The 13,722-nt window shown below is 41.9% G+C and overlaps 1 protein-coding gene across 1 annotated transcript in view; it reads left to right on the top strand.

Moving 5' to 3' along the window:
- smchd1 (structural maintenance of chromosomes flexible hinge domain containing 1) overlaps window positions 1-13,722 on the top strand; it is a 268,185-nt gene that overhangs the window by 99,563 nt on the left and 154,900 nt on the right. The window contains exons 25-27 of the mRNA XM_068031705.1: window positions 2,408-2,635; window positions 10,878-11,026; window positions 13,170-13,258. Of these exons, the coding sequence (XP_067887806.1) occupies window positions 2,408-2,635; window positions 10,878-11,026; window positions 13,170-13,258 (466 nt within the window). The remainder of the gene's footprint in view (window positions 1-2,407; window positions 2,636-10,877; window positions 11,027-13,169; window positions 13,259-13,722) is intronic.

The following is a 13,722-nucleotide window of genomic DNA, read 5'->3' as shown; positions in this document are numbered from 1 at the left end:
TCCTGGAATTCTCTACTTAACTGCATTGTGGGAGCAACTTCACCACATGGACTGGTTCAAAAAAAAAGGCGCACAATCTCCACCTCAAGAAATCGACAATACATGCTACTGTTGCCAGCAATGCCTGCATCCCAAACTAAATGATCATCTATTGGGGTAGAATGAGGGGACAAGAGGGAATGCAGAAAATCAACTGACAGTATTGATTTGATAAGTTGTTTCATTCTGAATACCTCTAACAATGACCATTCTATGTGCAACTATGAGTAAAATCATGCCAAAATGAGGCAAGTGATTGCCAAAGAGGGAGAGATAAAGTGCAGAAACGCAATAGTAGTAATAGGGAATTCCATAGTTAGAATTAATGGATGCTTTTGAAAATGCAAAATAATCCCAAGTGATATGTTCCCAACTATATGCCAGGATACCAGATATGATTGAGTAAGTGAAAACATTTTGGAGAGAGAAAGAGAGCAGTTGAATTGCTTCATTCTGGAACCAATGACATAGCAAATAATGGGATTTATGTCTTGCAAATGGGAGATTCAGGAATTAGATGGGGAAAAGCAAAACGTCAAAAATAGTATGGTCAGTGTTTCTCCAAATACCACATGCTGCTGGGCTAGCAAGGAAAGGGAGGTAACTCCATGTCTGAGATGATGTGTTGGAGGGAAAGCATGTAGACTTCTGGGGAAATAGGACTAGTTCTAGGGGCAGAAGTGTTTTTTTTTACAAGATAGACTGGCATCACCTGAACAGGGCTAGGGCCAATATCCTTGTTGGGGGAGGTTTTACATTAATATGGTAGGTGGGAATGGGAAAATAATGAAGAACTTAAAAAACAGAACGAAATAGGAAAGTAATAAAGAAAAGATCAAGGGCAATGAGGCGTGGGCAACAAATGCTGGCTTTGCCAGTACTGCCCACATCTCATAAAAGAATTTTTTTAAATCAAAAGGAATTAATGTGTCGGAACCAGAATTGAATGATATGTATTTGAAGATACAGGCATGTGCATTTCAACAAAAAATTGGGCAGTTAGAAGCATTAATAATTGGAGGAGTATGATTTAGTCACTATTAATGACGTGGATTCAAACAGAACTGGAAACTCCACATTCCTGGTCACAGCATTAAGAAAGGAGGTGGTTGGGGGGGGGTGGTGGGTGGTGGTGGGTGGGAGAGAGTGGGATGACAGTATTAATGAATTCTATAACACTGGAATATATGAACGTTCTGGAAGTTGCACTGAGACAAAATCCATATGGATAGAATTCAAGAATAGAAAATCATAAAATTCTCAGTGCACAAGCTTCCAAATCGTAAGGATGTGAAGATTTGTAGATATTTCCAAGAAACGTAAGAGCATTGAAATATTGTCTATGGTCCTAATACAAATCCCAGGGTGCGCCACTGTGTTTTTCAGACTGGAGGGAACTATAACCACTCACCATTACTCACTGCTTTCTGTCCCGTAGCCAATTTTGTATCCATGCTGTCGCTCTCTTTAATCCTTTGATTTTGCTAACATATTATGTGGTATTTCATCAAACTCTTTTTGATTGTCCAATGTCAACCACGCTCCCTTCATCAACCCCCTCCATTACCTGGAAGAATTTAATCAAGTTAGTCAAACACTATTTGCCTTGATCAAATCTGCACTGGCTGTCATTTATAAACCCATTTTTTTCCCAAGTGATAATTTTGTCTTGGATTATTGTATCTATAAAGATTCACCTCCATCGACATTGGGCTGCCTGTAGTTATTGGGTTTATCCCTCTCCCCCTTTTGAACAGGGGTATAACAATTGGAGTTAATAAATGCAGCAAATGCTGAAGAGAACTGTAAAGGAATTGATTCTGGGTGGAAGGGAATAGCAGAATTCAAGATGGATGGTCACAGGGGAATACTAGTATGCACGCTATTAGTTGAAGGAAGGCAGCCATGGCTCTGACAGTTTTTCAAATCCCATTGGACATCATATTTCGCTGGGGCCTAGAGGGCAACCAGTATAACATCTCTGTTCAAGAAAGGAGTGAAGGATAAACTGGGAAGCTAGGCTGTCAGTTCAGTTGTTGCCATACTTTGAAATTTAAAATGTTTACTTTGTCCTAATTAATTGCAATATGTGCAGTGGAGTTTCGATTATCTGCAATGTGCAATATCTACTGGGAAGTTGGTGGGGGGTGCAATTATGCTAATGTAGATTCCATTATGTACCGCCTTTTGATTCCATAATGTTCTTTAAAGTTATGCATTGCTAACAATTGAAAGTAGTATTGTGATATTTTAAGAAATATATAATATATTAATCACGTCAGGATGTTTCATAGCTTCTGTTTTTTATATTGTGTTTTTTCTTTGTCTAATTTCTTTTTAAAAACATATTGTGGTTCTTAATGTGCAGAGCTGTAAAGATGTGTCAGCAGTGGAGAAGATACTCAAATTGCTCCCAAGCACTCAAGTCGCTAAGCTCCAGATCTTCAGCATGGATGGACAGAAGGCAATTCCTATCAAACATCAAGATGAAATTGACTGGATTGCAGGAGACATAATTCACCATCTTATCTTTCGGATGTACGATGAGGGTGATCGACAGATTGTCATTAATTCGTCACTAGCTGAGAAAATTAAGGTAGACACTGGTTTCTTACTAACCTTTGCTACAATTTCTTACAAGGATTCTATTGTATTCTTAGTTATACTTTAAAAATACTACATTTATAATAGAATTGTAGAAATTAGAGCATGGTAGACCATTTGGCCATTCTGCCCACTGCACTGGCAGCTCTTAAAATTGAACACAATGAAATTAATAAGACTCTGAGGACTTGGTAGTTCTTTTGACTAATCCTTATTTTCTCAATTGCTCACTCCTTTAAATATCTATTCAGTTCTTTCTTTTATCCCGCAAACTATATATGCCTTTGCCTTCCTGAACATTGCGTTCCAAACATCTACCAAACTCACCATAAAATAGTTACATGTAAATTGTCTATGCATCTTGCTTCTTTTAAGCTTCAACCTGATGACTGAGGTTTTTTTTTAATAAGTCATTAGTTTCTGTTAAGTTTAATGAGTCTAATAAATTGAGACATGACATGGCATCTCAGTCCCATGGAATGCATATCCTGTGATGTGCGAACTCCAGGATGCTTCTCATGTCCTGGACACCCACAGGAGAGTGTGCAGCTGAGGCAGGTAAGGGGACCCAGAGTGCAGGAGCGTCAGCTTTGCGATTGTCCAATAGGTTTAACATTCTTTCAGCTTGTTAGGATGAGAGTGGGGGCTAGAGGGTGGATGAGCTAGCAGACAGTGGTATACTGTGGTACAGGAAGTCATTCAAGTGGGGGAAGCAAAAGGGAATGTAGTGGTAGTAGGGGAAAGTAAAGTGCTGGGGATTGACACTGTTCTCTGCAGCACAAGCGAGAGTCCCGAAGGCTGTGTTGCCTGCCTGGTGCCAGGGGTCAGGACATCTGCTCAGGACTGGAGAGAAACTTACAGTGGGAGGGGGAGGATCCAGTCGTCGTGGTCCATGTAGGTACCAACGACATAGGCAGGACAAGAAAAGAAGGTTCTGCATAGTCCGTATGAGGGGCTAGGCACCAACTTAAGCAGAATCTCAAAGGTAATAATCTCTGGATTATTACATGAGCAATGTGCAAATTGGCTTAAGGCAAATAAGATCATAGAAGTGAATATGTGGCTCAAAGACTGGTGTGGTAGAAGTGGGTTTCGGTTTGTGGGGCACTGGCACCAGTACTGGGGAAAGGTGGGGGCTGTACCGTTGGGACTGTGCACCTGAACTGTGCTGGGGCTGGTGTTCTAACGAGCGGCATAATAGGGAAGTAGAGAGAGTTTTAAACTAAATTCTAAATAGTGGGGGAAAGGGATCGAAGGGTGAGGGTTTGCCGTGGTACCCAAAGACACCTCGAGAGTCAGATGGCTTGTTCAAACGAGCGATCTTTATTATGAGCATGCAAGAAGAAGTCCTACTCTCACAAATGGTCTTAGGGATTCTACCACTGCAGTGTTTGAGCAGTCAATTTATACAGTTACGGGAGGTTTACTTGACAAGCTGTTACTTTAATTACATCATCTTCGTAGCTGAAATGCTCCATCGACAGCATTGCCATCATCAACGCTCTCTCTTGCCTCCTCAAAAAAAACTCCAACATGTTAATGCAACATGATTTTCCCTTAAGTAATCCTTGCTGGCTTTCTTTAATTAACCTGCAATTGTCGATGTGACTATTAATTTTGTTCCAAGTTATTTTTTCGCGAAGTTTCCCCACCACAGAAGTTAAACAGACTGGCCTGTAGTTACTGGGCTTATCTTTACACCCTTTTTTGAATAAGGGTGTAATGTTTGCAATTTTTCAGTCCTCCAGTGCCTCTGCAATTTCCACACTCTTCCCTCAGTATCCTTGGATGCATCTCATCTGGTCCTGGTGTTTTATCATCTTTAAGTACAGACAGCCTATCTAATATGTCCTCTTTATCAATTTTAAACCCTACTAGTGTCTGAATTACCTCTTTCGCCATTGCTTGGGTTGCATCATCTTCCTTGGTAAAGACAGGTGCAAAGTATTCATTTAATACCTCAGCTATGCTCTCTGCCTCCATGGGTAAATCCCCTTTATGGTCCCTAATTGGCCCCACTCCTTTTACCACCCTTTTACTATTTATATGTCTATAGAAAACTTTGGAGTTTCCTTTGGTGCTAGCTGCCAGTCTCTCTTCATGCTCTCTCTTTGCTTCTCTTATTTGCTTTTTCACTTCCCCTCTGGACCTTCTATATTTGGCCTGGTTCTCAGTATTTTCTACCTGATATCTGTCATAAGCACACTTTTTCTTCTTTATCTTAATCACTACCTCTTCTGTCATCCAGCGAGCTCTGGATTTGTTTGCCTTACCTTTCCCCTTTGAGGGAACATACCTTGAGTGTGCCCAAACTATCTCCTCTTTGGAGGTAGCCCAGTCTTCATCTACCGGTTTTCCTGCCAACTTTTGACTCCAATTTACTCACCCCAGCTGCATTCTTAGCCCACTGAAGTTGGCTTTCCCCCAGTTAATTATTCCTACTCTGGATTGTTCTTTGTCCTTTTTCATAGTCAGCCTAATCCTTATATAATGATCACTGTCCCCTAAATGCTCTCCGTGATCTTATTGAATGGCGGAGCAGGCTCGAGCAGCTAGTGGCCTACTCCTGCTCCTAATTTGTATGTTTGTACGTCCAACTGATATTAAGCTCTGAATATGGATGAGGGCAATGGTTCCTCTGGGGAGTACAGGCAGAGCCAAGTCCAAGGAACTATGAGTGACTGAGCTGTGTGGTGGGTGCGGAGGAACGTCAGGAGAACAGTAGTGAAAGTGGATTCTATAGTTTGGAGAACAGACAGGCATTTCTGCGGCTACAGAGGTGGCTCCAAGATGGTTTGTTGCTTCCCTGGTGCTGGGTCAAGAATGTCACTGAGTGGCAAGGAAGAGAAGCAAAACTGGAAATAAAAGGCAGAAAATAGTATGGAGGGTTCAGAAAATAAAAGGCAAGAAAATAAACAAAGGAGTTGTGTAGTGATTAGTGATATAAAATTCTATGCAAGGAGTCTGGTGAATTTGGCAGATGACCTGAGGGCGCTGATTGACACTTAGAAGTATGATGTCATAGCTACTACTGAAAAGTAGCTTAAAGGGCAGGAATGGGAGCTCTACATGCCTGGTTCAGGATTTTCAGATGGAGTAGAGGGAGGATGACCAAGATGTGGGGGTGGTTGCAGTAGGGGAAGATGGTGGCATAGTAGTAATGTCACTGGATTAGTTATCCACAGACCCATACTAATAACTCTGGGGACACTGGATCAAATCCCATCACAGCAGCTGGTGGAATTTAAATTCGATGAATAAATTCGATTCAATTAATATAAATCTGGAATTGAAAACTAGTCTCAGTCATGGTGCTATGAAATGGCCATTGACTGTCGTTAAACCCCATCTGGTTCACTAATGTCCTTTAGCGAAGAAAATATGCGCTCCTTACCTGTTCAGGCCTACATGTGACTTCAGACCCACAGCAATGCAGTTGACTCTTAACTACCCTCTGAAATGGCCTAGCAAGCCATTCTGTAGTATTAAACTGCTGCACAAAAGTGGAAAAGGAATAAAACCCGACGGAACACCCAGCATCGACCTTGATACCAGAAACGACAACAGCAAACCCAGCCCTGTCGACCCTGCAAAATCCTCCTTCGGAACATCTGGGGGCTTCTGCCAAAATTGGGAGAGCTGTCCCACAGACTAGTCAAGCCACAGCCAGACATCGTCATACACATGGAAACATACCTTGCATCCAATGTCCCAGACACCACCATTGCCATTCCTGGGTATATACCCTGTCCCACCGGCAGGACAGACCCACCAGAGGTGGGGTATTGCCCTGGGAGTCCTCAATATCGACTCCAGAACCCATGAAGTCTTATGGCTTCAGGTCAAACATGGGCAAGGAAACTTCCTGCTGATTACCACTTACCGCCCTCCCTCAGCTGATGAATCAGTACTCCATGTTGAACACCACTTGAGAGAAGCACTGAGGGTGGCAAGGGCACAGAATGTACTCTGGGTGGGGGACTTCAATGTCCATCACCAAGAGTGGCTCAGTAGCACCACTACTGTCTGAGCTGGCCGAATCCTGAAGGACAAATCTGCCAGACTGGGCCTGCAGCAGGTGGTGAGGGAACCAACAAGGGGGAAAACATACTAGGCCTTGTTCTCACCAATCTACCTGTTGCAGATGCATCCGTCCATGATGGTATTGGCAGAAGTGACCACCGCACTGTCCTTGTGAAAAGGAAATTCCGTCTTCACCCTCCAGTTTTGGTCTCCTTATCTGAGGAAGGATGTTCTTGTTATAGAGGGAGTGCAGCGAAGGTTTACCAGACTGATTCCTGGGATGGCAGGACTGACGTATGAGGAGAGATTGAGTCGGTTAGGATTATATTTGCTGGAGTTCAGAAGAGTGAGGGGGGGATCTCATAGAAACCTGTAAAATTCTAACGACTTGACAGGGTAGATGCAGGAAGGATGTTCCCGATGGTGGGGGAGTCCAGAACCAAGGGTCATTTTTTAAGCATATGGGGTAAATCTTTCAGGACTGAGATGAGGAGAAATTTCTTCACCCAGAGAGTGGTGAACTGTGGAATTCACTACCACAGAAAGCAGTTGAGGCCAAAACATTGTATGTTTTCAAGAAGGAGTTAGATATAGCTCTTGGGTCTAAAGGGATCGAAGGATATGCGGCGAAAGCGGGAGCAGGTTACTGAGTTGGATGATCAGCCATGATCATAATGAATGGCGGGGCAGACTTGAAGGGCTGAATGGCCTACTCCTGCTCCTATTTTCTATGTCTATGTTTCTCCAATATGTTGTGTGGCACTACCACTGTGCTAAATGGGATAGATTTCGAACAGATCTGGCAACTCAAAACTGAGCATCTATGAGGTGCTGTGGACTATAAGCAGCAGCAGAATTGTATTCAGACAAAATCTGTAACCTCATGACCGGGCATACCCCTCACTCTACCCTCCACCATTACCATCAAGCCAGGGGATCGACCATGGTTTAATGAGGAAAGCAGGAGGGCATGCCAGGAGCAGCATCAGGCACACCTATAAATGGGATGTTAGCCTAGTGAAGCTACAACACAGGACTACTTCCATGCCAAACAGTATGCAATTAACAGAGCTAAGTGATCCCACAATCGACCGATCAGATCAAAGCTCTGCAGTCCTGCCACATCCAATTGTGAATGGTGGTGGACAATTAAACAAGTAACAGGAGGAGGAGGCCCCACAAATATCCCCATCCTCAATGATGGGGGAGTCCAGCATCAGTGCAAAAGGCAAGGCTGAAGCATTTGCAACAATCTTCAGCCAGAAGTGCTGAGTGGATGATCCATCTCTGCCTCCTCCTGAGGTCCCCAGCATCACAAATGCCAGTCTTCAGCCAATTTGATTCACTCCACGTGATATCAAGAAATGGCTGAAGGCACTGGATATTGCAAAGGCTATGGGTCCTGACAACATCTTGAAGACTTGTGCTCCAGAACAAGTCATGCCCCTAGCCAAGCTCTTCCAGTACAGCTACGACACTGGCATCTGCATGACAATGTGGAAAATTGCCCAGGTATGTTCTATCCACAAAAAAGGACAAATCCAATCCTGCCAAATATTACGCTATTAGTCAGTCGTCAGCAAAGGTCAGAAGGTGTCGTCGACGGTGCAATCAAGCGCCATTTAAACAGCAATAACCTGCTCCCAGACGCAGAGTTTGGGTTCTGCCGGGGCCACTCTGCTCCTGACCTCACTACAACCTTGGTCCAAAAATGGACAAAACAGCTGAGCTCAAGAGGTGGGATGAGAGTAACTGCCCTGGATATCTAGGCAGCATTTGACTGTTCGTGGCATCAAGGAACCCTATCCAAATTGAAGTCAATGAGAATCGGTTGGTGGGGGGAGCTCTCCATTGTATGGAGTCATATCTAGCACAAAGTAAGGTGGTTATGGTTGTTGGAGGCCAGTCCTCTCAGCCTCAGGGTATTGCTGCAGGAGTTCCTCAGGGTGGTGTCCTAGGCCCAACCAACTTCAGCTACTTCATCAATGACCTTCCCTCAATCATAAGGTCAGAAATGGGGATGTTCGATTGTACGATGTCCAGTACCATTTGCAACTCCTCAGGTACTGAAACAGTCCGTATCACAGTCCAGCGACAATGAAGGAATGGCGATATATTTCCAAGTCAGGATGGCATGTGGCTTGGAGGGGAATTTGCAGATGTTGGTGTTCCCATGTATTTGCTGCCCCTTGTCCTTCTAGTTGGTAGAGGTTCTGGTTTGGAAGGTGCTGCTTGAAGGAGGTGTGGTGAGTTACTACAGTGCATCTTGTAGATGGTACACTGCTGCCACTGTGAGTTGATGGTGGAGGGAGTCGATGTTTGAAGTGGCAGATGAAGTGCTGATCAAGAGGGCTACTTTGTCCTGGATGGTGTTCAGCTTCTTGAGTGTTGTTGAAACTGCACAAATCTAGGCAAGCGGAGAGTATTCCATCACACTCCTGACTTGTGTCTTGAAGATGGTGGACAGACTTTGGGGAGTCAGGAGGTGAGTTATTTGCCGCAGAATTCCCAGCCTCTGACCGGCTCTTGTATTTGTGTCCAGTTAAGTTTCTGGTCAGTGTTAACACTCAGGATGTTGATGGTGGGGGATTGGTAATGCTGTCGAATGTCAAGGGGAGATGGTTAGATTGTCTCTTGTTGGAGATGGTCATTGGCACTTGTGTCGTGTGAATGTTACTTGCCACTTATCAGCCCAAGCCTGAATGTTGTCCAGGTGTTGCTGCATGTGGGCACGGACTGAGGAGTTGCGAATGGTACTGAATATTATACAATCATCAGCGAACGTCCCCGCTTCTGAGCTTGTGATGGAGAGAAGGTCATTGATGAAGCATCTGAAGATGTTTGGGCCGAGGGCACTACCCTGAAGAACTCCTACAGCAAGGTCCTGGGGCTGGTACAGTCAGTCCTGCTGACAATGGTATATGGAAGCCACCCGTAATTAGATTTGAGGCTGTTTATTATCCTAATTGTAGAATCTCCACAATTCTCCTATTCTTGTGGCTAGAGTGCCTCGTATTTCCATCTCTCAGATGAGATGTTAGATCGAGGCCCCGTCTTGCTCCTCAGCTGAACATAAAAGATCCCATGCAACTATTTTGAAGACATACAGGGGAGTTCTCCCCTGTATCCTGACCAATTTTTGTCCTTCTATCAACATGACAAAAACTGATTATATGGTTATTATCACATTGCTATTTGTGGGAGCTTGCTGTGCGGAAATTGGCTGCCACATTTCCTATACTACAACAGTGACTACACTTCAAAGTACTTCATTGGCTCTAACGCACTTTCGGATGTTCTGTGGTCATGAAAGACGTTATATAAATGCAAATCTTTTTTTTTCTTGTCGTTTGTCTCCCCACCCACTCCCACCCCTTTACTTCACAATGATTTTCTTCTGTACCTCTGTCTTTTTCAACTTGTATGTGTTGAAAACTATGTATCTGTTGGACAATCCAGAACCATTAGGTTCCTTATACTGTTTCCCTCGTCTCATTACATCGTCTCTTCCCTGCCTGCTTCATTCTTTCCATCTGCTGATGACCACCTTTTGGGATATATTTTTCAGAAACCTTTTCTCCTCCTGTTGCAGCCATCTAGCCTACTATTCCTCAAGTTCAGCATTTGTCTGCCTGAAGATCGTAGCTTTGACACTTTACGTATGTGTCCCTTCTGGAAACTTGGATCAAAGATGTTATAAACTATACATAATACTGCACACATAAGTAGCCCAGCTCCTCAGCCTACCATTGTCCTGCTATCCTCTCTGCTACTTTAAACTTTGTTAATTAGAACAAGTCACTCATTTGTTTGATCTTGCAGATTTGGGTCCATTCCATATGGTGTCAAACTTGTTTTCTCACCACCTTTGCAAAAATAAAGCCAGAAATGCACTTTGCATGTGTACCCTAAATGCTTTTCTCTGCCTTTTTCATGTATCCTTTATATATTCTTCCTATTCAAAAGATTTAATTTAATTCCTACATTAGTAATATGTCATATTATATCTTTTGCTGGTTTCATTGGATTTTAGTTTAATTATAATTTTTCCTTAAATTAGGTCATAGTGGGGATTTCAAATTAATGTTTTTTTTTGTTACCAGTCAAATTAGCTAAATTGAAGTTCCATTGTATTCAGGAAATCCAGAATACTTTGCATTTGTTTCTTTTACCAAATGGTCTAATAATTTAGTTAAAATTCTTAATTTTAGGTTAACTGGACACCACGGATAAATAGAGAACATTTAGTTCAAGGATTGTTACCTGATGTAAAAGTACCATGCTCGGTTAAGGATGTGCGTTATTGTCAGGTCTCGTACCAAGATGATCACGTTTCACTGGAAAGTGCATTTACAGTCAAGTAAGCATAAAAGTTTTAATTTCTTGTCTATCTTCAGTTCTTTAATGTCAGGTTAACTACATGTAAATAGTAAAAGCAAAGTGCTGGAAGTACTCAGCAGGTCTGGCAGCATCTGTGGAGAGAGAAGCAGTGTTAATGTTTCAGGTCTGTGACCTATCATCAGTTAAGTGCACAGTTCAATTGTAAGCAGTTGTATGAATGAATAAGGTTCTTGGTATACAGTACAAGGTATAGAAGAGATGCTTGGAAATAATTTTACAAGACTAACACAAATTGTCTCACAAAAAAGCTACTAAAATTCAGTGATCTAAATTAGACCATAAGCTTGTCATTCAAATAATTTCTGTGAAATTTGAGAAGAGTAGTTGCTGCAGAAAGTCCTATTTCATATAAGCATTTATGCAAAAGAATGGGGGCTTGTCATGTCAGTTTGTGAAGGAGATTCTGTGTTGAATTTCATCTGCTTATGGATTCATCATTCAGTTTCCAACTTGCCCACAGTAGAATACAGGAACATAGGAGCAGGAGTAGGCCATCAGCCCATCGAGCCTGCTCTGCCATTCAGTACAATCCTGACTGATCATCCACTTCAATGCCTTTTTCCCACATGATCCCCATATCCCTTTATGTCACTGGTATTTAGCAATCTGTCAGTCTCTACTTTAAACATACTCAATGACTGAACTTCCACAGCCCTCTGGGGTAGTGAATTCCAAAGATTCACAACCCTCTGAATAAAGAAATTTCTCCTCATCTCTGTCTTAAGTGGCTTCCCCCTTATTTTGAAATTGTGTCCCCTGGTTCTAGACTCCCCAACCAGGGAAAGTATCTTGCATGCCTCCACCCTTTAGAATGTTAGCAAAATTATGCAGACATTAAGATTGGAAGGCTTGGGATTCATGGACATTACTTTGTGGCACATTGATAAATTGGGACATATCTTTTTAGCTTTACAGTAGTTTTGTTTTTCTTTGGGGCTGTAACTTTCTTCTTGCTGATCATTTAAGTGTGGTACTGCTGTAATATTCAAAATAGCTTTCTCAGTGCAGTGCACAACTTAAACAGATTATATAATAAAAAGTAAGACCTGTACTTATATATCTTATCGTGCCTCTCAAACAGCTCAAAATATGGACCACAAGGTCGCATAGGCAGCAGTGAGATGAATAACTAGTCATTCTGTTCCTTGTGATTGTGGAGGGAAGAACATCAACTGGGACGCTGGGGAAAGCTTCTCTTGAATAGTACCATGAAGTCTTCACCTAACTGTACCACCATAATAGGTGAAGGGGAAGCTTGCCTTGGTTTAACGCCTTGCCTGAAGGGTGGGGGCGGTAGCTCCAACAATACAGCGCACTCAGCACTGCACTGGTGTGGCAGCCCAATTTATGTGCTTCAGTCATGAAGTCACCTCGAACCTTCTGACTGAGGCAATATTGCCAATTGAGCAAAACTCGGAAGACTGATTTCCTTGATCAAAAACCAAGAGATCTCTTATAAACCGATATTGAACTAGGATGTTCAGTCACACTTGGGTTATCCAGGGATTTGTAGAAATAATGTGGTAGCACAGATTCAGATGTTAGGTGAGTGGATTTTGTTCATTTAATCATGCTGCCATGGGAAGCTAGCTTATTTTAATACATTAACACACAGCATGTGGTGTGCCTTTTACTAAACTGCCATTTGCTTTTTGTACAGATGCTGGAGTTCATTTGAGAATATTCCTCTCTTTATTTTGAGAAGTTGTATAATGTGGAAATTTAAAAGCTGTGTCTGCAAGAGAAATGAAAGAGCAGGTCAAATACTGAAAGCTAGAAATGAGGGAGAGAAGATAAGTGAAAATATAATTGAGGTGGAAATATCCACACTGGCATTCAGAAATACTTTGTGATCAAATCTGAGGCTCATAATTTACCTATATAAAGCACATATGGTATTAACATATTTAGTTAGGCCATCTTTACCTGAATTGCAAAACTTGTGTTGAAAGAGCTGTATAGAGTTATGAGCTGTGGAATAGTGTTCTTAATCTGCTGTTATGGTGAAACATAATATTGGCTGTAAAAGGCTTCTTGGAAGAAATGCTGTTAAGGAAATTTTAACTTTCCATTTAATGGTGATGATTGTAACATTTTTTTAGGCCACAGCCAGATGAACCCAAGCTTCTGAAATGTTCCTTGAAAGGATTAAGTACTGTTCAGATGGGTGAAGAGCTAGAAGGAGAAATACGTAAGTTGAGTTTGTTTCGAAATTTATTTTAAATTATAATTCTGGTAGTATTTTGAACGTTGCTCTGTTTTAAAAATGTCCATTTCTGAAAGCTTGACATTCAACTTATACACCAGGTTGAAAACAGCTTGACAACCAGGATTTCTCTGATTATAACAGCATGTAAAAATTGCCAAGCAAATGCAGCATCCCACTTTTCTCTGGTTGTACCATAGAACCGTCTTATTAATTAAACAATCTATCAATATGAACATATCTATTAAGTTTAAACTATAAAGTTTGTGTTCGATGTTTAAGATTGAAAATATTAAGTGCAAACTTAAGCATATGCATTTGGTTCGTTGAAGCAGGACTTGACATCTGCCAATCACATACGTTTAATATGTTATTCATGCCCAAGGAATGGAGTTCAGTTATGTTGAAGAAAATTTACAGCAATATTTTGCTTTTAATTGATATCTTAC

The sequence above is a fragment of the Heterodontus francisci genome, chromosome 5 (assembly GCF_036365525.1).
Source record: "Heterodontus francisci isolate sHetFra1 chromosome 5, sHetFra1.hap1, whole genome shotgun sequence".
NCBI classification, from domain to species: Eukaryota; Metazoa; Chordata; class Chondrichthyes; order Heterodontiformes; family Heterodontidae; genus Heterodontus; species Heterodontus francisci.
The sequence above is the reverse complement of the archived record's forward strand: the minus strand, read 5'-3'. Positions and strand labels throughout refer to the sequence as shown.